The sequence below is a fragment of the Leopardus geoffroyi genome, chromosome A2 (genome assembly GCF_018350155.1).
Source record: "Leopardus geoffroyi isolate Oge1 chromosome A2, O.geoffroyi_Oge1_pat1.0, whole genome shotgun sequence".
In the NCBI taxonomy this organism is placed as follows: domain Eukaryota; kingdom Metazoa; phylum Chordata; class Mammalia; order Carnivora; family Felidae; genus Leopardus; species Leopardus geoffroyi.
The window spans coordinates 163,733,161-163,758,788 of record NC_059331.1 but is presented as its reverse complement, the minus strand read 5'-3'; the positions used below and the strand labels follow the sequence as shown (position 1 = coordinate 163,758,788).

Genomic DNA, 25,628 nt, shown 5'->3' with positions numbered 1-25,628 from the left:
TAATTCACACAAACGTCGTTCTCTTAGAGGCCTGGTATATGCTATCCAAGAAGACTGAAAAACATGTCTTCCTTTCTGTCTTTTTTTTTTTTTTTAATTCTGTTTCCTAAAACCCAGGGAGTTGGGTTCTTCCAAGAGCAACTAAACTAAAACCCAGGGCCCCTCAAAAAGTGCAAATCAGCTTGAAACTGCCCAGGAGATTCTGAATCCCTATCTGATAACACTTTATTCATTTGACAGAGAGAGAGAGAGAATCTCAAGCAGGCTCTATGCTTGGCACGGAGCCTGACACAGGGCTCGGGCCCACAACCCTGGGATCATGACCTGAGCCAAAATCAAGAGTTGGACGTTCAACCGACCGAGCCACCCGGGCGCCCCTTGACCGCAATCTTCAACGTAATTAATATAGCCCACGCGTGTAGATATTTGAACTCATCAATTTCCTTCTCTGTGAAATGGATCTTAGGTCAAACGTTCCTTTTTTTTTTTTTTTAATTTTTTTTTTTTTCAACGTTTATTTATTTTTGGGACAGAGAGAGACAGAGCATGAACGGGGGAGGGGCAGAGAGAGAGGGAGACACAGAATCGGAAACAGGCTCCAGGCTCTGAGCCATCAGCCCAGAGCCCGACGCGGGGCTCGAACTCACGGACCGCGAGATCGTGACCTGGCTGAAGTCGGCCGCTTAACCGACTGCGCCACCCAGGCGCCCCAACGTTCCTTTGATTCTATTGGTTTTCTGGTCCCTGGATTCTTCTAAAAACACACTCAGGTTCAGTTTGCTATCAAGAGTGGTTATCCGAGGTGGAAACGTGTTGACCTGAAGGACAGGCCTCCTATGACAGGGCACCTGACAGCTTCCAGAGCTGCTCTGTGAGCCTTGATCCCACAGCCACGGTGACAGTCAAAAGACTGACAATTGCACTGTGAGCAGTTGGACGGGCAGGTGCCCTTGGCCAAGACCCCAGGCTCTGTGTGGCCCTCCCTCTGCCCTAGACCTCCACCCTCGCTGTATCCGTGCGGGATCCACCATTGCTGCCAAGCACCTAAATTCTGGCCTCGGGGTCCCTTCTTGCGTTGGTGTGTGACATCTTCTGTCGCGGGACACTCTGCTCTCTCCTCCCCACATAGGCACGGGCACCGCGACACCCAGGCTTCTGCTCTGTTGGCCCCGTCATGCCCTGTCCAGCACGTGTCCTGTCGCTGTCTGTCCTTCGGGGCCAGTACTCTCTTCGAGGGCAGAGAAAATGCCTTAGTCGTTTCTGCTTCTGTATTAGTTCCCTGCGGCTGCTCTGACCACTGGTCACACTGGGCGCCCTAAGACACAAGTTTATTCCGGTCCGGTTCTGGAGGCCAGAGATCCAAAATCGGTGTCGCTGGGCCAAAGCCGAGGTGTTGGCAGGGCCACTGTCCCTCTGAACCCTGCAGGGGAGGGCTGGTCGCCTCTGCCAGTTTCCGGCGGCCGCTGGGTACTCCTTGGCTTGGGTGGCATCAGCCGTGTTCAGGGCACCTCCGGTCACTGCTGTTTCCACAGCGGCTTCTCTGTGGGTTCCTCACATCTCCCTCTGCCCCTTCTTACAGGGACACTTGTGGTGGGATTTCTGGCCACCCTGAGAATCTAGGATACTGTCCTCATCTCGGAATCCTTCATTACATCTGAAAATGTGTGTCCCCCGCCCCCCCCCCCCCCAAGCAAGGCAACGTTTCGTTTCCAAGAATCAGGGCCTGATGATACCTTTGGGACCAGTGTCTCTTCCCAAACATAAGAACAGCCACCATCCAGCATGCACTGCGTCTGCACAGCCGCCCCGGGAGGCGGGCACTGGTACTCTCCCCAGGGCCCATCAGGAGATGGGGGTGCGGAGGGGTGAGACCGGGCCTGCGCCAGGAGCTAAGCCAGGCGTTCGGTGTGCCCTGGGTCTCCTTGCCTCCTGCCTCTGGGACACCGGGTTGTTCAGTGCCTAAGGGGATTCAAACCCCTGCGAAGTTTGAAGACTGAAAGGAACCAGTGAGGAAGGGGGAGGGAAGAAGAGGAGGGAGGAGGAAGACAGAGAGAGAGACGAAGAGGAAGGAACAGAAGGATGGGGGTAGGGGCGCCTGGGTGGCTCAGTGGGTGGCGACTCTTGATCTCAGGTCATGATCTCACGGTTTGTGGGTTTTAGCCCTGCCTCAGACTCCGTGCTGACAGGGTGAAGCCTGCTTGATACCCTCTCCTTCTCTCTCTGCCGCTTCCCTGCACTCTCTCTCTCTCAAAATAAAGAAACGTTTTTTAAAAAAGATTGGGGGCAGGGAGAGTGCCCCCTGAATTTCTCCTGGTGCCCCATCGCTCCCAAGACTCCCAGCCTGGACTCGTCAATCGTCCCTGCAAAGGGCCAGTCGCTCCGGACTCGCCTGAGACGCTCCCTTCCCCCGCGAGAGTTGCCACGGCCTGGAACACTCACGTGTCTGCCTCGTCCGCAGGCCACGAGAGCTACGTGACCTTCTGCCACCTGGAGGACGAGGCCGCCTTCACGTGCAGCGCTGACTGTACCATCCGGAAGTGGGACGTGCGGACCGGGCAGTGCCTGCAGGTGTTCCGGGGACACACGTCCATCGTGAACAGGTCAGCGTGGCCAGGGACCCCCTGCCCCGGAGGAACTGAGCGCTGGGGAGGCCTGCCCGTGGACGTGCACGGAGGTCGTCGGGAGCGCGTGGCCACGGAGGCTCAGGACGGCTGTCCCCCGGCTGCATGTGGGGGTCCGGGAGGAGGTTGGGGAAAGGATGCCCGACTTGGGGGCCCCACTGGTAGGTGCGGGGAAAGGCATTGGAGGCCACGGCCCCTCCTGATGTGAACAAATTCCAGACAAAGTGGCTTAACAGGTACCTGATGGTGGACCGACCGGGGGCTTTGCTTTGGAGCAAAATGGGTTTGGTTCTGAAGATAGAGCCCAGAGTGGTTTTCAACCTCTCCTTTCCGTGTCGTGGTTGAAATATGCCACCCCCTCCTTCTCAAGGAGGTTGGAAGTTTTCCTTCTTGAATTTGGGTCTGAGCTGAGCCGTGAAACTTCCTTTGCTGATCAGATCAATTTGACACTATTTATGCAACTTGTGGTGGCTGTCTTAAACTCCAGAGGGAGGGCCCGGTATAACCAGGGGGGACGGGCACCTGCGCGCAGGCCCTCGAGGCCTCTCTGATGGGGGTGGGGGCTTCCTGGGGGGCGTGCTGAGTCAGTCAGGGAAAGGGGTCAGGGGCTGGGCCAGGGCAGGTGGAGAGGGAGGGCTGTTCTCAGTCACAGGGGACACTGCTTGTGTGATTCACAGGCTGGGTCAGCGTGAGAAACTGGCCCAGTGGTTTAGGGCTCGGTGGGAGGGAATGGGGGGCCAGACCGACCATTAACTGACTGGGGTACCAGCTGCCTGTGGTGCTGCCTGCGGTCAGAACCTTATTACCCGGCAGGAACCAGGTAACATCTCTCAGTAGAAAGACCGGGGGTTGTGTCGGCTCAGGATGCTTCTGAGTGGAGAAGAAGGCCTGGAGGGAGCCCTCCTGCCTTCCAGCATCTGCATTGCTTTTTAAATTTATTTTAATTTTTTTTTAATATTTATTTATTGTTGAGAGAGTGAGAGCACAAGCAGGGGAGGGGCAGACACACACACACACACACACACACACACACACACACACAATCCAAAGCAGGCTCCGAGCTGTCGGCACAAAGCCCAACGCGGGGCTCGAACCCATGAACTGGGAGATCATGACCTGAGCCGAAGTCGGACACTCAGCCGACTGAGCCACCCAGGCGCCCCCAGCATCCGGGCTTCTATTCTCCTGCCTCTTTAGCTAGAGCAAGTGAGGTCCGGACATTGAGGATCAGGGCCCAGATGACACAGGTGGCCGAGGGGGTCATACCTCCTGCTGGCCATTTCCCGCAGCTCTTCCTTGAGGAAGAAGTTAGTGACCGGGCACCTGGGTGGCTCAGTCGGTTGAGCGTCCGACCTCAGCTCAGGTCATGATCTCACACTCGGTGAGTTCGAGCCCCACGTCGGGCTCTGTGCTGACAGCTCAGAGCCTGGAGCTTGTTTCAGATTCTGTGTCTCCCTCTCTCTCTGCCCCTCGCCTGCTCATGCTTTGTCTCTGTCTCAAAAATAAATAAAGCATTAAAAAAAAAAGTTAGTGACCAAGGAAAAGCACGGGTGTGTGGGATTCTCCCGTTGGGGCTGGGGCTGGGGCGGACAGGACAGGCCACATCTCAGGTGACCAGCTTGCTCTCAGGTTGTAGCCGGAAACTATCAGCTGCTCCTCAAAAGCAAACCCGGACAATGAAGGCTAGAAATTCTAGTCTGCCAGGCTTAGGCTGAGCACACACACACCACTTTTGAGAGGTTGCTGTTCCAAACTGATAGTTCTGGGGGCGCCTGGGTGGCTCAGGTGGTTAAGTGTCTGACTCTTGGTTTCAGCTCAGGTCATGATCTCACGGTTCGTGGGTCTGAGCCCCGAGACAAGGTCTGTGCTGACAGCACGGAACCTGCTCGGGATTCTCCCTCTCTCTCTCTCTTTCTCCCTCTCCTCTGCCTCTCCCCCGATCTTTCTGTCTTTCTCTCTCTCTCAAAATAAAGAAATAGACTTAAAAAAAAACAAACAAAACCTGATAGTTCTGGGTAGATACTAAGTCTTCGTGTATTGCATCACGACGTAAGTGCTCACGACTGTGCAGTATCCCTGGGGCCACCACGTGGAATTCACTTCTTCCCATGTTTTCAGAGCCGGGCCGGGTGTGTGCGTTGGGCGGGGGTGGGGGTGGGGTGCCGGCCAGGCCTTGGGGTCCCTGCCTTCTCGTGCCGGGCCCGACGGGGCAGGACTCAGGCCCCCAGGGCATCACCTCTGATGCCACGTGGTGTCAACTCGTCACTTTCCGTTAGAGACACGCGTGTCGTGAAAACCATACCTACTGGGTGTCAGGGAAGAAGGGAGTCGGACACAGAGCGCGTGTCACGGTGTGCTCGGCCTCCCTAATGACCCGTGGGCCGGGAGGACCGCCCAGCGGAGAGCGGCGTGGGCCGCGTGCGGGTGGGACGTCTGCTCTCCTCGAGGTCCGGCCCTCCCCCTACCTGCGCCAGGCTCGCCGGCAGAGGGAGCACCGGGCGCCTCTTGAGGGGGAGGCGCGGGGTCCTGCCCGCTCTGCCCCCACACTGGCCACACACGCCGGTTCCAGGGGCTCCCTCAGCCGCTCCCCTGGGCGGGTGTGTGGACAGAGCCCGGGACGTTACGCGGAGCGCCGCGTCAAGACAGACGTGTATGTTCCGAGGGCTTCTTAGCATTCACCAAAACGAGACAGCGCGTCGTGGCCATGTCCACTCGGGGGGGCCCCTCTGCTCCTCCCACACGAAGTTCCCTGGGCTCCCTGGACACGCGGGACAGCAGACAAAGGGCCCCTGGGACGGGCCGTGGGGCTGCCCTGCACGGTGTGACTCCTGCCCTTCCCTCTTCCTTCCAGGATCCTGGTGGCCGACAACCAGCTGTTCAGCGGCTCCTACGACCGGACAGCTCGAGCCTGGAGCGTGGACAAGGGGCAGGTGTCCCAGGAGTTCCGGGGCCACCGCAACTGCGTGCTGACCCTCGCCTACTCCGCCCCGTGGGACCTGCCCGGGGCCCCCTGCGCCGAGGAGGCCGGGGGGCTGCTGGTGACGGGCAGCACAGACGGCACAGCCAGGGTGTGGCAGGTGGCCGGCGGCGGCTGCTGGCAGACCCTGCGGGGCCACACGGGCGCCGTGCTCTGCCTTGTGCTGGACACGCCCAGTCACACGGCCTTCACCGGCAGCACCGACGCCACCATCCGCGCCTGGGACATCCTGAGCGGGGAACAGCTGCGGGTGTTCAGGGAGCACCAGGGCCCCGTCATCTGTCTGGAGGTGAGATCCGCCCGGCCCTTGCCTGTCCGCCAGGGAGGCATCCTCCCAGCTGCCACGGACCGGGGAAGGGGGGTGGGGCTCAGACAACGGAGACGGAGGGTCTCACGGTTCTGGAGGCTGGAAGGCCAAGGCCAAGGTGCCAGCTTGTAGCCGGAGGTCTTCTCCCTGCGTCCTCACGCGGTCTCCCCTCCGCATCCAGAATTCCTCTGCTGACAAGGACGCCGGTCCGAGCGGATGAGACGCCCACCCTAGTGAATTCAAGTTCACTTAGCCACCTCCTTTGAGACCCTGTCTCCAAATACAGTCACGTTCACAGATCCGGGGGTTAAGGCTGTGCTCCACACGCAAATTCTGGTCTCCTCACACGTTAGGTGAGGACTAGGTCTACCGACCCACGAGCCCCCGGTCCACGATTCCTAAATGCAAACGTTCTAAAACCTGAAGACTTCTTAAAGATGTAGGCTCGGCAGCAAAACTTAGTTGGTGGCAAAGCCTGGACAGAGAGGAGGCTCGTCGTAATTCGCTTTTGCCCGCTTCCTGGGAATATGCACCCTGTTGCCGTAGAGACAGGAGCGTGCTGCTAAAATCCAAAAGCTCCTGAAACACGTCCGGCCCCAAGATTTTGGCTCGGGGCCTCTGAGCGTGAAGTGACGCCCACCCCCGGGGGTCGAGAGGATCCGATGGATTCGCTGTAGGCACAGCACGGTGGCCCGTGCACGGCTTGTTCTGCTTGTTTCTGCTGCTGTTAAGCATCTAACAGACGTGCTTACGTTTTCTCATGGGGCACGTGCGAGGACAGAGGCTCAGAGAGGGTCAGCAGCTTGCCGCACGCCTCACAGCTGCTAAGGGGCAGAGGAGGATTGGTACCCGGGGCTGCACACGTCACCTGTCCTCGTGACCAGCAGCTTAGAAAGGTGCGACGGGGCCTGAACCGTGGGGGAGTCAGGGGGCCTCTTCTGGCAGTTCCGCCCAAGAGGTGGACTGTCCAGAGCCCCGCTGTGCCCCGCAGCCTGGCCCGGCGGCTCCTCTAACCCCCGTGCTGGTGTACCTGCTGCTGTGAGCTGAGGGGGAGAGGCGTGCACCCCAGGGCCTCCACGGCAGAGTCCCAGGCTCGCAAGCCTCATCCTGCCGCCTGTTTGGGTGGATCCCGTGGCAGGGGCGTGGCCCGTGAGCCCCACCCCCTCGGAGCTGTCTTGGCTGAGGGAGGTCTTGCAGGACCTGTGTCCTTTGTGATAGGCCCCCGTCAGGGTCTGTCTGCTTCCCCATCTGCCTCGGGCCTCCTCTGGCCTCCCCAAACTGCCCCGCTGTTCCCTGTGGGCGTTCCCCCGGGAAAGCAGCCCAAGGGAACGGCGAGGCCTCAGGCCGCCAAGGACGACACGCTTGGAGCGTTTCCTTGGCCTCGGATTTGTGCTCTGAAATTGTGCTGCTTGGTCACTTTTAAACACAGCGTGGCAGGCCCCACGTTGTTGGGACACGCTACGTGGGGAGCAGGAGATAGCTCCCCTCCGCCCCGGCAGCCGTGGGGTCTCAGCGCCTCCTCTGCGTGGTTGAGCGGCACGCAGCCACGGATGCTGGGGACAGCGACAGATGCCGGGGAACGGTCAGGAAGCAGGGGGCAGGCACAGTGCGGGGGCGGCATGAGGAGGCATCCCGGGGGGCGGCTTGCCCACAAAGAAAGAGGACAGCAAGGGGTGCTGGAACATGGGCAGGAGCTGAGCCCCTGCAGGGTGCTGCAGATAGCCAGAAGACTGAGTGACGTCCTGAGCCCTGCTGGAGCCCCTTGGGCATGCGGGTGTCACACGTGTCCCTGTTCTTGGGGAGGGGACAATAAGAGAGGCCAGAAGTCAGGCTCTGTTGGCCGGGGCCAGTCGTAAACTATCAGGACTGTAGGGCAGGGCCGGGGAGAGGGGCCCTGTCTGTGTCCCCCCTTGTGTCCTCCGGAAACCAGCGGCAGCCTCCGCCTCCAGGAGGCCGAGTGTATTCCTCGAGGTCCCACCACCTGTGCCGCAGTGAGCGGCCCAAAGCCAGGTCTGACTTGTGCCGTGGCTGCGGGTGGAACTAGAACCTGGGCTAGCGAGAGTCCTGTCCTCTGGGATTTAAACTGGGAGATGACGTGGGGAAACCGGGTCAGCCGTGGGAACCGGAGTGGAAAGCGGCCCAGAGCGTGGCCGGGATCGGGCTCTCAAGCTAGGAGGGCCTGGGGCAGGTGGGGGAGGCCGGTGGCCAGCCTGTACGTGCTCCAGGCCAGCTGCCTGCTGCCCGCCCCCCCCCCAGGAAGGGCCTCATCTTTCCTACGCCCCCAGGGGTCTCTGGGCCCCGGCACCATCAGGAAGAGCTCTCTCCAGGGCTTCTCGCCTGCCCTCCTCGCCCAACTTTCTCTTCTCTGCATCACTGCCACCCAGAGGTGCTGCGTGGGGTTTTGTCTAGAGGAATCTGCAGGGTTCTTTTAATAGTCTTTCTTTGCAGTTCCTTGGGCCAGTACACTACCTTGGCAGGCCAAGGGGTAGGCCAGTACACTACCCCTACTCCTGGGAGGGGGCCTCCCCAAGCCCCTTCCCTTCTCTCCCAGGCCCTTTCCTTACCTCCCGCCACACCAAGCAGGGCTGGGAATGCCACTCTAGTGAGCCAGGGTGGGCGGGAAGTGGGGGAGCCTGTCTCCAGGGCCTCCTCCCTCCCCACCAGGGCAGCCCCAGGCGCAGGAGGTCAGGACCCAGGGACGGCCCCCGGGTGGCAAAGATCTCCCTTGGACATAACTGCGGCCAGTCAGGGTACCTCTAGACCTTTCTCTTTCCTATATGCACCTCTGCGTGCAAAGGTGCAGAGTGAGAGCCCCGCCCCGGGAGCCCTTTCCTCAGCCGGAAACCCCTGGGGCCGCCTGGCCGTGGCGGCGGGTGGATTCACGTTAACCTTCCCAGGCACTGCCTCTCCTTCAGTAGGGAGCTGCTGAAGCCGTAATGACAGCACCGCGAACCTTTCGTGGTCCTTGCTCTTAGGGTGCCGAGCGCTGTACAGGCCCGCTCTGCACCCCCCGAGGGAGGCGCGGGCAGAGTCAGTGACTTGGCCCAGGGCCAAGCGACAGGATTCTTGGGCGCCGGAGTGGGCCGCTGGGTGGGTCCCGCAGGCCGGGCCGTTTCCTGCCCATCCGGTTTCCAGGGAGACCCGGACACGCCCCTCCCCTGTTAGCCAGAGAGATTTGGAGGGGGCCTCCGAGTCGCCTGCTGCCGCCAGCAGGACCGGAAGTCTGGTGCTGACCCGCCCTTCTCCTCCCTCCCCCCAGCTCGTGAACCGGCACGTGTACTCGGGCAGCGCGGACCGGACGGTCAAGTGCTGGCTGGCAGACACGGGGGAGCGCGTGCGCACGTTTGCAGCCCACGGACACAGCGTGAGCGCCCTCAAATACCACGCGGGCACCTGTAAGTGACCCTTGTCGCCGGCGGTCCCCACGCCACCCCAACCTGCCTGTGCCCTCCACTCCTCACCCTACCAAGTCCTCCCTCACTCGGGGCCTCTCTGCCTCTCTGCTTCTTAGTCGACTGTTCCCTTCGTGAGCCTCAGCGGCCAGTCGGGAGGACCAGCAGCCCACCCCCCTCCCCGTACATGTGCCTGCGGCGTTATTTCCAAAGAAGGTCCAAACGAGGGTTAGGGTTAGGGTTAGGGTTCACCTGGCATTAGGTTTGACTACAGACAAGAGCCCAGGTAACAGTGCTTTAAATGAAACAGTGGTTTATTTTTCTCAGGTAGAATTTCAGAGGCTGGCAGTCTAGACAGGAATGGATGGTTGCACCAAGTCAGTCAGGCACCCAGTCTCCTTTGATCACTTTGCACATCACCCTTAGCACATATCTTCTATCCTTTAGGGGACCTCATGGTTTAAGATAGCTGCTGGAGCTCCAGCCATCATGTCATGTTTTAGACAGGAAGAAGAGGGAAGGGCAAAAGAATGCATCTCTTATCTGAGTAGATCCTTTTTTTTTTTTTTTAAAGTTTATTTATTTTGAAAGAGAGACAGAGCGCGCACAAGCAGGGGAGGGCCAGAGAGAGAGAGGAAGAGAGAATCCCAAGCAGACTCCACACTGTCAGTGCGGGCCCAACATGGGGCTCAAACCCACAAACCGTGATATATCATGACCTGAGCCAAGCATCAAGAGTCAGATGCTTAACCGACTGAGCCACCCAGGTGCTCCAGCTGAGGAGTCCCTTTAAAGATTTTTCTTAGGGGCACCCAGGTGGCTCAGTCGGTTAAGCAGCCGACTTCAGCTCAGGTCATGATATTGGAGTTCATGAGTTCAAGCCCCGCATCCGGCTCTGTGCTGACAGAGCCTGGAGCCTGCTTCAGATTCTGTGTCCCCCTCTCTCTCTGGCCCTCCCCTGCTCATACTCTATCAGTCTCTCAAAACAAAACAAAAAAGATCTTTGTTGGAAGCCCTGCCCAAAGGCTCTGTGCATATACCTCTTTGACCACAGCCTGCAAGGACTAAATAATAAAATCTCTTATCTGGGATATTGCTTCCAGGATGAATCAGGGCTAGTTTGGAAAGAAAGACAGACAGACTGGCTTATCGGGTAGGCAACAAGCTGTCTGGCCCACAGGTCTCAAACTGACACACCTGAGCTTTGCTGGCTCTGTCCTGCGGGCTTGGCACATGTTCACCCCCAGACATGCCCAGAAAACAGACACTGTTCGAAGAAGCAATCGCCCTCCCCACCCCCCAAACCTCATCACATCGCACCTGCATGGGAGTGGGGCTCCCAGGTTCCTGAACGTATCTGTTTCCCCAAACAATCCCCAGCGTTATGTGTTGCCATCAGCACCCCCTTCCCCCCTCTTTTTACACACACACACACACACACACACAGGGAGCAGAGGGGTGGGAAGAGACACAGCAGAAAATTCCAGTTGATTTCACAGCACAGGTGTTTGATGAAGACAGAATGTGGATCTCTGAAAATAGAGCCTGAGATGCCCTCAGGATTTAGGTGTCTGACACGGAAAATTTATTTTTTTCCTTTTTCCTGTGTCCAAGCCTGTAAGTGTGATTATGGCTCTGCTCCCAAGTCAGAACCTCTAATGTAAAAAGATGAAAGCTGTCCAGAGCGCCTCACCTTGGCAGCAGCTGGGATGGCCCCTACCTGCTGCCCGCTATTAAGGAAATTGGTCCGTGGTCTTTGCCAACAGGGTGCAGGCTGATCAGACTTAATTCCTGACCCTCTTCTCGCCCACCTGGTGCCCAGCAGCCACACTGGGTTGGGGGAGGGGAAGCAGAAAGGAACAGAAGAGACCCAGGAAGGAACCCGCCCTCCCCCCAGAGCCACATTCACCAGTGGCTTTAGCAGCAAGGCTGGGAATAGGCAGGTGAAGCAGTTAGTGGGGTAAGGAATAGATCCCCGAGGCTAGGGAGGCCCCATGGCTCGCTAGGCTGCTGGGTGGGGGTAGCAGGTGCTGTGGGTAACTTCTGCTGCTGCAGCTGAGGTCCTCTGTGCTAGGGTGTTTTCCCGTGAGGAGCAGGTCGGAGGAGGGCTGGTTCCTGATACCCACAAGAGAGGCCCTCAACCAATGACTGATGGGAACTGTGGATTAGTCATCCAGCATCCTTGCCCCCCCCCCCCCCCCGCCGCCGGGGGACAACTCTGAGACATGCTCTGCACCCTCTCCCAAGGGCCCCAGCAGTCACCTGCTCACTAATACACCTGTATGGGCCTCCTTCCTTCTTGTTTCTCTCCCCACCTCGTGGAATGCGCTCACAAAGTGTTTGCACCCAGATCCTAGCGTCAGGGCTCACTTCTGGGAGAACCCAGGCTAAGACAATAAATAAACGAGGGGGTTCTTATGGTCACTGTCCTCGGTGTGGTCCCAGACCAGCAGCAGCAGCACTTGGAACTGGTTAGACATGTGGGTTCCCAGACCTTTTAACACAGACACTCAGGTGGGCCCAGCAGTCGGTCTTAGCCAGCCCTCCAGGTGATCACCGGAGTCTGGGAACTCTTGACCTAAGTTCTAATGTAGCTTAGGCGGAATCCGGGGGCTTCCCCTGTGAGGGGTTGGGCGGGGGCACTCTAGCGAACCCCAGAGGCTCTGTTTGGAGGGCCAGGTTCATTACTGAGGAGGGGGAGGAACGAATTTCTGGTTGGTCCTTGCCCCAGTAGGCTGCTCAGATGGTGGGGGTGTATGACTGCCCCCACCCCAAGGCAGGGAGGGGCCTTGTAGCAGGGAAGCCACGCCTCACCAAAGGCTTAAAAGGCTTCCACCAAATGGTCTGAGGGGGAACGTGGGTCGAGGTGGTTGGTACTCAGGAGGAGTAGGAGCACCTGAGAGGGCGGCGCCGGCGCAGCCGCAGTCGTGCGGAGCTGGCTGCGGCGCAAGGAGGGGGTGGTCACCCTGCATTGCCAGGCACGTGGTAGGATAATGAAGGTGCCGCCTCCTTCCTTTCAAGGGGCTTCTGCTAGTTCCTATGTGGACCCTCTGGCTTCCCCGTGAGGCGGGCGGACGGGCGTCACCGTTCCCGCCCCGCCCCTCCCTGCTCCCCGCCCCGCGGCGCCCGGAGGAGGTGGAGGCAGCGTGGCCCTGTGTTCGCAGTGTTCACGGGCAGCGGGGACGCCCGCGCGCGCGCCTTCGACGCCGAGTCTGGAGCGCTGCAGAGGGTGTTCCGCGGTCACGCCTTCGTCATCAACTGCATCCAGGTAGGCGCTCCCGCCCGGCTCCCGGGCTTTGAGCAAGGGCGAGCCCGGCGGCCTCGGCGGGGAGGGGGAGGCCGCCCCCGGCGGAGTCGGCGAGGTAGGTGGCGTTCGCGCCGGCGTCCGGAGCTGCGGGCCCCGCGGCGGGAGGGCTGGCCCCGCGCCCCCGCAGCGCCGCCCCACGCGCCGCCCCGCGCCCGCAGGTGCACGGCCAGGTGCTCTACACGGCCTCGCACGACGGCGCGCTGCGCCTCTGGGACGTGCGCGGCCTCCCGTGCGCGCCGCCGCCGCCGCCGCGCCCCGCCGCCCCCGCGCGCGGCCGCTCCCGCCTCTTCAGCAACAAGGTGGGCTGCGCCGCCGCGCCCCTGCAGCCGGCCTGAGCGCCCGAGACCCACCTGCCGGCGGACCGACGGACCCCTGCCCGCGACCTGGGCAGTGGGCTCTGCCCGTCCTCCGTGTCCGTGGACTTTGGCAGCCCCGTCCCGTGGAGGGGGACCGTGCTCGCCCTCGGGGACGGAGTCTCCTCCGCACCCCCCTCCAGCCCGACCCTTCCCCCCCCCCCCGCCCCCGGCCGAGTGGCCCCTGCCCTCAGGTCTGCGCCTCTGGCCCGCGGGACCCTCCCGACCCAGGGCCTGCGGCCCCGCCGAGGTCCCAGAAGCCAAGCCTTTCCTGGGAGGAAACGGGGATTTCTTCAAAAAGCCACCGAGCCGCAATTGTCATTAGTTTGGCAAACTGTCTGGAGGACACTCGCGAAGAACCGAAATACACGCCTTTCAAAGCGCCCTGAAATATGTCTTTTGTTCCGCAAACTCTCGGCTTCCTCTCAGGAGGAGGAGGGGTTCCCGGAACCAGGGGGCTCACACACCCGGCCTGGGCCTGCTCCTCCTCCGGGGCGACGTGAGGGGCTGAGGCCTGATGGCCCCTACAGTGTCACTCGCGCGGGGAGAGGCCAGAGGGCGAGGACCCGGCTCTTCAGCCTGTCTAGGTGGCAACGGGGACGCGTCACCCCTGCTTCGGAGCTCCCGCTCTGCGTGAAGGGAGGAGGGTCCCTTCCCTGCGGTCTGGCGTGGGGCTCGGCGCGTTCTGCCCACTGTGTCTGGGAGCCCTCGCTCCCTAGCCCTTCTCGGTGCCGCCGCTGCGGCTGCAGGGGCCTGCTGGCCATGGCAGCTTCCCAGGGAGCTGAGGTGCATTTCAGGGAGGACGGGGAGAGGGACCACCTCGAGTACCTGCGCCGGTATCTCTGCGTCGCTGGCAGAGAGGCAGCTCGAGTGACCAGACGCTCCCCGGTGGCACAGCCGATGCCGTGTTCCTGCGTCTACAGCTTTGGCTCCCGCGTCATCTCGGGTCCCCCGTCCCGTCCAACCACAACAGAGACCGGAACACACAAGCTGTGATATCCCCGGAGAAACAGCCGCTGGGTGCAGATGGGAAAACAGGAGCTGCCGCATTTTTTGTTCTCCCGCCTGCCTCTCCGGGAAGAGAGCAGGAAATGGAAAACTGTCATTTTGTATTTACGTAGCAGAATATGCTCAAGGAATTTGTTTCTACAACACACAAGCCTTTGCTAGAGACGTTGAGGATGTAAAGACCAGACAACCAGGTATCCTCTGCCTTTGATAAATAACGTTGAATAGGGAAGGACAGAAGTACTTAGGGACATGGGCAGGAATAGGGTCAGGACCCGGATCCCCAAAGCCAAGAGCGGGTGGCATTTCACTGGAGAAGGATGAGCGTCGGATGTGGTGAGGGCGGCACGTCTAGCGGACACACACCTGCACCCACTGCTGCCCGGAGTTCTCGAACCCCTAATGGCCGGCGTATTCGGCCACTCAAATCTAGACCCCCTGCCCGCCTTTCAGGGCGCTCTGTGGTTGCACTCGGCAGTCCCTCCACCCTCACTCTCTGCCCCCAGTCCATCCTCTGGTGGGTCTAGAACGGCTGTAACCTCACGAATGTGGCGCACTTGGCCTGTGCTGCCTCCTCATTGGCCCCGGGTCTGGAATGTTCTCCCTTCTCCTCTGACTCTCCAGGGAGAGCCTCCGCGCCAAGGCCTCCCTCCTCTGTGACTCAGCGTCGTCATACTCCTTAAAGACTTGGGGGCAAATTTTCATCACAAGTGTCCTTTGTGGCTTCTCTTGCCCTCCAGAGCGGGGAGTGGCACTCAGTCACTTTCTGTCTAGTTTCACACCGCCAGCTGGAGGCAAAGCCAGGACCGGAGCCTGTCTCCCAAGTCCGGACGGGCCGCCCTCCTTACGTGGTATGTACCCAGGATGGTCCCTCACTCGAGAACTGGCTTCTGTGCGTCTCTTCACGAGAAAATGAAGCCGTGTCCGAGCCCTGCTCGCGTGGCTCTGCTTCCCTAGCCCATTTACGACCGTTAAAAGAGCCCTTGGGGGGCGCCTGGGTGGCGCAGTCGGTTGGGCGTCCGACTTCGGCCAGGTCACGATCTCGCGGTCCGTGAGTTCGAGCCCCGCGTCGGGCTCTGGGCTGGTGGCTCAGAGCCTGGAGCCTGTTTCCGATTCTGTGTCTCCCTCTCTCTCTGCCCCTCCCCCGTTCATGCTCTGTCTCTCTCTGTTCCAAAAATGAATAAACGTTGAAAAAAAAATTAAAAAAAAAAAAAAGAGCCCTTGGGAAGCTAGAAGCCATGCCTGGCCCAAGTCCAGGACAGTGATTGGCTAAAAGCTGCAATTCAGACCCGAAATCCGAGTGAGACGTGGTCTCAGGCGAGGCTGAGAGACCTCATCTTAGTCGTTGGCCACTCGACCCTGACAGCCCAAACTCCCCTCCCCCCTGTGTCGTCGTCTTCCCCACCGTCAGCTTCTGCCCTGCTGCGGACGTCCCATCTTTTTAGAGGACCTCGATGGCAGCAAGCACCTGGAGTCTAAAGGAAACTCCAGACCACCCAGACCTTTTCAGCACGGAGGGCAGCGTAGGGAGTTTGAGCAACTTATTGCCAAGTTAGGCTGACGATTTTTGAATACCTTTTCCACCTTTTATTTCCAACCGTATCATCCATTTGAAAAGAATGACAGAAAAGATTCCCACCCACCCAACCTGGACGGCTGTTGAAGCTCTGTGAAAATGACTAGTGAAACAGTTGAAGCACTTCCCCCAGCCCGTCGATGGCAGTGATGTGACCCATCTGCCCTCGATGGTCACAGGCGCTTCCAGAGACTTCCGGAAGGGCAGGAAGAGAAGAGGCTCAGGAACACATCTGGCACGGCTGCTGCCAGCCGTGTCCTGGTGCTGGGACGGGTTTTCATTTAACACACATCTACAGGGGAATGTGCGGTGCACCGAGAGTGGACACGTGAGCCATTAAGAGGCCAGCTACGCACCTTTGGAAACAGTCTTCTGTAACACAGATACAGCAAAGAAACCCACAAACCTGGAGAAAATAGATCTTAATAATCTCTGATAGGTATCTCAGCCGGCAGTGAGTTTAATATGACAGCGCAGCATCTGAAAGTGCTCATGAAAAATAAGGTGCTTTGGTCAGCATTTAAGGACTTTCCTATTTAATAAAAGGATTTTATTTTTGTAGAGAAGAATTTTGCACGTCTATAAATTCTCAACTTCAACCTTGAATTACAAGTGCATATTTTACTAAACTAAGAGCACAGAACCCGAGCTTTCAGTCTGCCACAATGCGGTATGGCTACTGGAGGGGATGCCTCCTCCCTAGGTCCCCAGGGCACTTGGAACGGTTGAAGACTTTAAGGACGTTTTAGCGACGGGGCAGCGAGGCTGAAGCCGAAAGGCAGAGCTGCATGGTGGGAAGAAGGAAGAGAGCAGCAGTGAGCTGAGGAGGGCAGGAGAGCCGGGCAAAGTGAAGAGGAAATAGATCTGGACGCTCCCCCCGCCCCCCCCCCCCCCCCCCCCCCCCCCCCCCCCCCCCCCCCCACAGTCTCCTCTCACCTTCACGGCTGGCCCGTTCCCTGCCCGCCCCTCCTATGCCCAAGAAGGAAGCACTCTTGGAGCAAAATCAGATAAAAAGAAGGAAAAAAAGACGACCTGCACTGGACTTTTCATAACGATAGAATTTATAAGCAGAAACTCAGTACTTATTTCTGCCCGTTATTCCGTTTTTGTTGCTGACTTTATATTTTCTACATAGGATAAGTACTCTGCGATAATAATTTCTTCATCTTCCAGCGTTGAGTCAAGATAATCTTCTTCATGTTCTGGAATATCTTCCAATATTTCATTGACAGCTTCTGTCTCCATATCTTCATCTGTTGAGGCACTAGAGGCACCTGCAACAGAGGGGGGTGGGAACAGCTGAGGTGAGGGGGAAGGGGAGAAACAGGAGAAAATGCCACAGGAAGTTGGAAGGGACCCCCAGCGACTTCCACAAAGCCCGGCCGCGCCCTCCGGGCAGCCCACAGCGCAGACCAGGGCCTACGCCCAGGAGGCGCGGCAGTCCCCACGCCAGCTCGTCACGCCCCTCCCCTGTCAGCTTCCGGTTAGCAGGCCTCTCTCAAGTCGGCATTCGAGACCTCAGACCTACCTGCGGAGTCGGAAGGGGACGTGGATGGTGTCGACGAACAGCCTTCCAGCGAGAGATGCACGTCAGGAGGAAGGCTTCCTCCGTTGTGGGCGAGGGTCTGAGCTGCCAGCTGGACGTTCCCCCTGAACACTCTCAAGGCAGCGTCGGCTGCTGCCGCGTCAAAGCCCATATACACCAGCTGGGGGAGGACACAGGGAGGGGGCAGCCGCCGCTGACGGGCCTCGGCTGCACACGGCCGACACCCGCCCGACACCCCTAGCCAGCGCCCGCCCCCACCAGGACGGCCCTAGCGGGAACACGTGTTGAAACCCAGGGCACGCATACAGCGCTGCCCTACTGTGCGCACCGCTCTTTAGCACCGGTGTGCACACGAGGCTGCCTGGAAGGGACCGAGGAAGGCACGAGCCAAACGTGCCAGTGCCCAGCCATAGCAGGCTTGTGGGCTGGCAGGGAAGTGATAACCCTCGCCACTAGGACCGTTAGTCAAGCAGTCACAACACACTAGGTGTACTACCAGGGGAGGGAAGATGTGGACAGAGTAGCCAGAGTGACGTCTCTTTAGGTCACAGGCAGAGAACCGGGCTGAAAGCAGCGTGCCTGGTGTGTAAAGTACCGTGTGCACACACAAGGAGAAAAGCCCAAGAACTTCCAGTTGCTTTCTGACGTCCTGTTCTTGAAGGAAGTGCCTTCTACTCCACTTCCACCCGCTGCAACTGCTGCGTGCTTGGCTGGCCTCCTGGGGTGGGCCTGAGTCACGCCTGGAGCCCCGTCCTGCCGCCAACCTCGTCACCCTAGGCAATCCCACGCGAGGCTGTGCAGGCGGAGGGACGCGGATACATCCTGACTTACTTGGTCGATGTTTTCCTGGGAAGGACTCTCTTGATGGCTGTTGGTTTCAGGATCTGAATCATTCAACCACCACATCTGAGGATTGCTGAGAAGAATCTACAAACACAGGGACATGCTTTACTCATCACGAACACCTGCTCACTTAGACAAACCACCTATTCTGTGCTAGGCAGACACGACCAGGGGACACACCAACACGCAAGTTCAGGACGCCGCGGGGGGACCAGGCAAAGGGTGCTGAGAAAGCAGAGAAAGGGGGCCCCGAACACAGACACGGGGCAGGGCGGGGATGCTGGTGTTCAAAAGCTTCCTGCCCCAGGTAACATCTGCAGCATGAGCGAGGTTAGCCAGACCAAAGGATCCCTTCTGAGGACCCAGGAAGGGACGAGAGCGCCCGGGTGGGAAGCTACCAAGGCAACCCCAGCTGCGTTAGGGCTCAGCCTCCGGGGCGACAGGCCACAAAAGGCTACACACGCCAGTGCTTCTCAGGCAGTGCAGGGCCAACCAATGTAATTTCTCTTTGGAAGGTGTCACGAGCTAGATCTCACATGTCGTCGAGACGAGCATAAGAGTTCTTTTGACCCCTGATTTTCATATCACACGGTGCTTACTCAACCCTAAAAAAACCCCGTTGGGAATTTTCCCTTTAAACACTTCCGTACTGGTGGCACGCATCGATGCACGACTTGGTGCAGTTCAAACCTGCCGTGGTGCCCCACCGGTCCTGCACACATTCAGAATTCCCGCCTTTTATAGTTCTCCAACGCGAGAAGCCAAACTAGATATTCAAATTCGTTTATCTCTATCTATATCTATATCTCTATCTATCTATATATATATATTTATATATTTACGCATATATACGTCTTTGTACATATATTTACATATATTTACATATATATTTATATAATACATAGGTAAACATTTACTTGTGGAAACCTCTGGGGAACGGACAGGAGGTCCTGAGAATAAAAGGCAAGGGCAGGGCAGGCTCCAGCAGGAACCCCTCAGCAGGGCGACAAGGTGACGCCCGCCCTCCCGGCCCCAGCCTCCGGCAAGCACAACCCCGGCAGCTCCCCGGGGCTCCCGCTCCCCTCAGGGTGCCCCACATCTGCCGGAGAGGCGCCCCCGGGGGGCGTGATCCCCCACAACGCAGCTGCAGCCCCGCCCCCGACGTGCTGTGCTCGCACACGGCGGCCGCGCTCCGCTGTGTTCTGTCTCCCCAGCACTCCGCGCTCCCTGAGGTCAGCGTGTACTGACTGCATCAAGAAACAACACGATATTCAAATAAAATGTTTTAATGAAAAGAAAACTATACTGCAACTTTCATCACCATCCCCTTCCTGCGTCCCTGCCAACCCCTGGTGCTGCAAACAGAAACCTCACGCAGAGTTCTGCCCCACGGACGCTGCCCAACAGTGGGCGGGCACCGAGGTGGGGTCTGTCCTTCTGGCCCCGTCACTGGGTCCGAGAACGAGAACGGACCCTGAGATCCATAGCAGGACTGGGGACAAAGGCCCTGGGAGGGGGGCTCCGTGTGCGCGGGGGGACACCGGAGAGGAGGTCAGGGGAAGAAGGGGCCCCGCGGCCACAGCAGGGGCGCTCAGGGCAGGCCGAGAGGCCCCGGCGGACGCGCTACCTTCAGGGCTTCGTCCAGGTTCCCGCTGGCCTGATGCAGGGCCTGCTTGGCCGCGTGAGTAGAGTAGCCCATTCCTTTCAAAGAGTTTATGTTCTCCAGCCGGCGTCTTTTCTTCTCTTTTTCCTCTTTCCTTATTTGGGCCAATTCCTTTAGGAAAACAGCAAAGTCACCGAGTTGGGGACTGGGATTCCGTAGAGAGACCTCTCGGTATGCTCTGTAGGATTCTTGGGGTCGACAGGCCAAGCGAGTAACAAAAGGGGAGTGAACCGCTCCGCACATCTCACCCAAGCAAGAGCATCAGGGCTGCAAGGGCAGGGGGCACGCGCTGCCCCTGGGGCAGGGCCCGTGGGGGTTGGAGACCTCCCTCCAGGCCCGGAAGACAGTGCCTCTTAGTCACCGCCATCCCGACCAGAACAGGCCACTCGGAACCAGGGAGCTCATTGCCACCAGGCCAGAGAAGCGGATGGACCCTCTCTGGGGGGCTGGGAGGGGTGGTACTTCCTGGCCCCTCATTAATCCCCGGGGATCTTGTTAAAATGGTGGACTCTGAATGGGGGTTGGGGGCAGTGTCCCAGGTGACCGCAGAGCTGCAGACCCGACCCACCCCACTCCAGGCAGCAGGGACTCAGATGCCTCCTAGGGCCTATTAGCCTATTTAAAACCTCCAGAATGGTCAATGTTAGGTGACAAAGGTCATCTAGTCCCACAGTTCTTGACCACGGATCTCGTAAGTGCCTGCTGTTGCCACGAGAGTCTGAGAAGGGCTGTGGAGAGTTCTAGCCTCTTCTCCCCCATCCCAGCCCCACTGAAGAGAGTTCAGAATTTTTGAAAACAAATGTAATTTTTAAAAAACGGATTTTGCTGACAGAAAACAAAACAAGCTAAAACAACTCTGAAAAGCACTAGTTTAATCCAACCTCATCATTTTGCCAATGAGAAGACAGAAAATCTCTAAAGAAAGTTAAGTGGCCTGTGGACCAAGGTCACAGTTGACCGCAGAGCTGGGGTGAGGGCTTCTGCACAATTCTGGACATGGCCAGTTCTCACCCGACACAGAGAGAAGAGCAGAGAAGATGGCTCTCTCTCCTCTGTTAGGTCTGTTCCTACCTCCATGGCTCACCCCAAGCACCAAGTGCCCCCCATCTTCTTGCACACGGCGGGGGGGGGGGGGCTGCGGCCTCATCTCTTAGGAAGAAAGGAGATCTCACGGCGCAGCCAGAAATTCCCGCAGAGTCAGCAGGAGGACTCACAGAACCGAGTGACTCCCCCAAACACCCTCGGGGACGAAGGCGTCCTTAGACTAAATTCCTGTTTCAAAGCGGACAAGGTGCTGGTAAGCATCTGCATCACCAGGGCATCGCGGCGGGCCAGCCCCCTTCACCTGTGTTCATCTGGAGCGAGTCCCCCACCCCAGCACTGCCGCGGCGCCCCGCGCAGGCCGAGGCCGGGCCATCTCACCCCTGCTCCGAGCCCCACCCGATCGGGTGCCGGTGCCCCTTCCTCGCCCCCCGGCCCTCACGCCCCCAAGCTGCCCCCATCCTGCCGGCGCCACAGCCACGCAGGCCAGCAGAGCGATTCCGTGGCCCTCACGTTTCCACCTTTGTTCGCGCCTCCCCGCCGCCCAAGCTGCCTTCACCCTGCCCATGACTGCTTCCGATTTCGGCTTCTTCCACTCGTATTTGAAAGGGCTAAGAAGGGGCGCCTGGGTGGCTCAGTCGGTTGGGCCTTCGACTTCGGCTCAGGTCATGATCTCACGGTCCGTGAGTTCGAGCCCCGCATCGGGCTCTGTGCTGACAGCTCGGAACCTGGAGCCTGCTTCCAATTCTGTGTCTCCCTCTCTCTCTGACCCTCCCCCATTCATGCTCTGTCTCTGTCTCAAAAATAAACATTAAAAAAAAAGGGGGGGGGGCTAAGAAACGTGTGTGGCGTCGGAACCCAGAGCAAGACGCAGCCAGCCGGGAGACACGGGGCTCACGTCACACAGACCTGAGACTGAGTTGGAGCCTCACGGAGTTCTGTTTAATTACAAATGTCTACACCAGCTCTTATTCGTGTCGGTACACAAGAGGATACACAATCTTTTCTGACGTTTCTCTTTATACTAGAAACCGGAGACACAAAGCAGACCAACCGGAGGACAGTGGGCACTGCACCGTGTGCCGGGTACCCCGCCCAGCCTCCCGTGCGGAGCAGGCTCGGGGGCGTTGGAACAGGGACATCCGCCTCTCCCTGCCGCCTAGCCCTTCAGCACTGCGGCCACCTCGGTGTCTGCTGCTTTGGCCCGAAGGGGAACCAGCCTGTACTCGGGACGAGCCCCGGGGAGGCCCCAGGAAGGGCTGTGTGTGTGTGTGTGGGGGGGGGGGGTTCTAGTGTCTTCCCTCCTCCGCCCCCACAGTGACTGCTTAGAAGGCAGCCAGTCAGCGAGCAGCTCGGGGTTGCTCAGATGGTTCCGAAGCGCAGACCAAGCTCCTGGGGTGAGGAGAGGACCCTGACTACAGTGGACAGACCCGGAAGCCAAGCTCTCCGCCCCAGGGGGAAGCCACTGGCCCAACTAACCTGAGGGAGACTCATGCTGCCTCTGAGCAGCGAAGCAGGCCAGTAATTTCCTGCCCAGAGTTTAAGCCAGCTTGGATTGGGGTTTTTATTGCTCTCAACCCAAAGCACCCTGAACACGTCCACCGGGTCCAAGAGTGAACCGGGTCAATCGCTCTGCATACACCATCTTGCCCTTGATTTTCTCCAAGGGCTTAGGACTTAGTTCAGTAAATGCACTACGGTAGGACTCCACTGTTCTTTAACGTTTATTTTTGCTACTTATAAAGTCAGGAAGTGGTCGTTTTTGCCCCCTCACAGTATCTCTTGGCTTTTCAGAACCTTTGGTAAAAACTCATCAGAATGCTGCTGTCAGATGGGCGTGGAAAGTGCATGAGAAAACCAGAGTCTTAGTTCAGGTTTTACCACCGATTTGACCCACAACCCCAGAAACGTCAACCGCTGAGCCCCATTTTCCTCATCTGTAAAACTGATAATTATCTGCCCCAGCGGCCTCAGGCGATCACAGGCAGAACTGAATGACGTCATGACCCTGAGAATGTTTTTTATAAACTCTAAAGTATATACAAACGTAAGGAAAGATTATGAGAAATATTTTTCAGTGTCTCATTGTAAAATGCTGGCTTTCCAAATGCTAGTGAAATCTTACAATCAAGATTAACGTAACAAATGCAGTCTCAGCCATGCTTGCTTTTCTCCTAGTACTGAACTTGTTTATTTATTCATCTACTTTTAAGCCTTATCCCCAATGTGGGGCTTGAACTCACGACCCTGAGATTAAGAGCTACATACCCTACCGACTGAGCCAGCCAGGCGCCCTAGTACTGAATAAGACTGTGTGAAATGCAGAAACACACAAAACTTAGCTTTTCCAAGTCTCTGCCTTTACCCACTCACTGACTTCTACAGCAAGACCCAATGGACCATGATCAGGAGGGCAGTTGGGCAGACTGGCAGACAGAAAGGTAGCTACCAGCTGGGGTCTTAAAAGGTGAAGCCGAAACAGCCCTTCAGACTGGCTGCTGTGTAACTGGCCCACGGATCCACTCCCACTCCAGCACCAGGCAGGCCAGGGACCACACTGGGCTTTCCCGACCAAATACTCTTTTACTGAAAACTAGCATATTAGATATGGTAACATGCCCTCCAGCTCCAAAATCTACTTAATTATTTTTGTTCATGTTTGTTTTGAGAGAGAGAGAGACAGAGAGAGGGAGAAAGTGGACGATGGGCAGACAGCGGGGGAGACAGAGAATCCCGAGCAGGCTCTGCGCTGACAGATGTGGGGCTCGAACCCACAGACCGTGAGATCATGAGCTGCGCCGAAGTCAAGAGTTGGATGCTTAACCCACTGAGCCATCCAGGTGCCCCCGAAAATCTACTTACTTATAATCGTTCCAAATGATTATAGTTTTGTCCCTTCGCCTTCATAATGTTAATTGCTCCTAGGACTTGACTCACGTTTCCAGCTAAGAATGCCATCCCAAACTACAGCCACGGCTCCAAGGGAAAACAAAGCCCCCCTTTAAACTGGCTTCCGGGATCTACCACGGTAAGCAACGAGAGAGAGAGCAAAGACCCGCACAGACAGGCTACCTGGACAACGCACTTACGAGCTACTGCCGCCACAGCAGAAACTAAAACTGAGGAAACCACGCTGCCTGAAGATGAATTCAATTAAATGAGACAAGTTTCTCCTGTTTCTTCCCAGTCCGAAGTGTAAAGAGCTCCTTGTTGTTAATAACTACCATGGAATGATCTTTTTCTCTTCCTTCCAATCCAAGAGCTATAGCGTTTTGGAAACAGGCTTACTATTGCCTCAAGTTTCACACCTACGCAAAGGCGGAGCCCCAGTGTCGCCGAGACCACGTTAAGGTACCTCTCTGCGGTTGGTAATGTGGGCAGCTGCGTGGTCCACGTTCCCATCACATGCCCTCAGGCCAAGCCGGGCCTCCTGGGCAGTAAATCCCAACTGCAACAAATTGTGAACTTTTGATGGATCAATATATAGCTCTTTAAAGAGCTGACGTGCCTGCAGACAAGGAAAAAAATACACGAATCATTAACTATAACAACATTAAAGCTGAACACAAGGCTAAAGCCTAAAAGAAATTAGCTTGTACCCTATGTGATTGAGGGCTGTGTCAGATTTTAGATAAAAACTCTTCAACTCTACCTGTCATCAACTAGCTCGAGTAGAATACAGATCCCTACAGATCCCACGCTGTGCATGTGATGTATCATAATGTAACAGAAGGCAACAGGCCTCTGGAGTATCATGGGAGGGGCCGGTATCCACTATCTCCCCCGTTTATGTAATCAAATCCCCTGAACTGGAGGTGGGCACATGGCATTTCTCACCCCCTCCTGCAACTGGGTGTAGCCAGGGGATTAAGTCCCGGCCAGGGGCACGTAGCAGGAGTGACAGCCCCAACTTCCGGCCCTTCCCGAGGCCGCCCTGGACTCTCTCTCTTGCCCCCTCTGCTGGCTGGAAGGGGACTGACAGGAGCATCCTTGGCGGCCGCACACAGGCTGGCGGAGCTGCTCTGCTGACCCCGCCTGCTCACCTCTCCACTGCCAGATGGCAGCCAGGCATGGAAACTTCTAGCCAATTACAGCCACTGTCTTGTTGAGGTTTCCTTATCACAGCATCTCACCTACACCCTAACGGATACAAGTATGTTTGTGGTATGTACGAGGCAGAGAACACGGGAGATACATGCATGTCCTTTACAAGTCACAAACTGCTGAGTTTATGAAATACTTAACTTTGGGGGATGAAAAAAAAAAAAAAGGTAGGTGAAAACGGTTACCACTTTGGAGTATTGACTTTCTTACCTTGTTGAGATACTCACGAGCCTCTTCACCGTTTCCACTGTGATAATTTCGGATACCTTGAAGCAAGTAAAGTCTTAAAAACAGCACCTTCTCTTTCCCACAGTTCCCCTAAAATTATTGGGGAAGAAAAAAGGATAAAATGGTCTTGTTTCTAATTACAGAGCTGTAATGTTCACCCTTGTAATCCCTTTCATCCCCACAGGGGCAAAACAGCGTAACGAAAACGTTTCTTCCTCCTAGAGGGGAAGGAAGTGCACAAAAACCCAAACCAGGGCGGTTTTATGCTGCCCTGAGATTTCCAAGCAGAATTCTGCTGACCTGTGGAAATCACCTTAGAAAAATCCTATTCAAATCACCGTTCTCGAGCTGTGACTCACTCGTGGGAACTGTTACCATTCAAAACGTCTATTTTTTTCCTGCATTTGAATCTTCCACGAGACTCTACTGAACACAGTCACCAAGCTCTCTTGGTCGGGGTGACCGTCAGCGGGGGTTTTGTGGCTGGAAAACTGTGTTCCTCTGGCTACACACTGAGCAGCCCACCTTGTAGAACATTTAACCACCCCACAAAAAGTGCATAAAACGAGCACCATGCATGCGACCATCAAATCGCCTTTTGGCGGCCATCTCCAACAGGAATACTTATTTAACAGGAATAGAGCTCAAGTTCTAGACATGGG

General features: G+C 57.4%; 2 protein-coding genes across 10 annotated transcripts in view; one reads left to right on the top strand and one right to left on the bottom strand.

The window, feature by feature from the left end:
* WDR86 (WD repeat domain 86) overlaps nucleotides 1-25,628 on the top strand; it is a 34,265-nt gene that overhangs the window by 7,265 nt on the left and 1,372 nt on the right. The window contains exons 2-6 of one of the 6 annotated variants that reach the window (XM_045496223.1): nucleotides 2,459-2,600; nucleotides 5,473-5,887; nucleotides 9,165-9,300; nucleotides 12,462-12,565; nucleotides 23,580-23,992. In XM_045496223.1, the coding sequence (XP_045352179.1) occupies nucleotides 2,459-2,600; nucleotides 5,473-5,887; nucleotides 9,165-9,300; nucleotides 12,462-12,565; nucleotides 23,580-23,639 (857 nt within the window). In that variant the 3' untranslated portion in view covers nucleotides 23,640-23,992. The other 5 variants (XM_045496224.1, XM_045496222.1, XM_045496221.1 and 2 more) reach the window with 5 other exon arrangements.
* NUB1 (negative regulator of ubiquitin like proteins 1) overlaps nucleotides 16,580-25,628 on the bottom strand; it is a 28,192-nt gene continuing 19,143 nt past the window's right edge. For 3 of the 4 annotated variants that reach the window (XM_045496217.1, XM_045496219.1, XM_045496218.1), the window contains exons 10-15: nucleotides 24,949-25,056; nucleotides 23,990-24,142; nucleotides 19,558-19,704; nucleotides 17,919-18,014; nucleotides 17,070-17,247; nucleotides 16,580-16,815 (exon numbers count right to left, since the gene is read on the bottom strand). In XM_045496217.1, the coding sequence (XP_045352173.1) occupies nucleotides 16,637-16,815; nucleotides 17,070-17,247; nucleotides 17,919-18,014; nucleotides 19,558-19,704; nucleotides 23,990-24,142; nucleotides 24,949-25,056 (861 nt within the window). In that variant the 3' untranslated portion in view covers nucleotides 16,580-16,636. Of the gene's footprint in view, nucleotides 16,816-16,866; nucleotides 16,969-17,001; nucleotides 17,248-17,918; nucleotides 18,015-19,557; nucleotides 19,705-23,989; nucleotides 24,143-24,948; nucleotides 25,057-25,628 lie in introns of those variants that run through there. The other variant, XM_045496220.1, reaches the window with a different exon arrangement.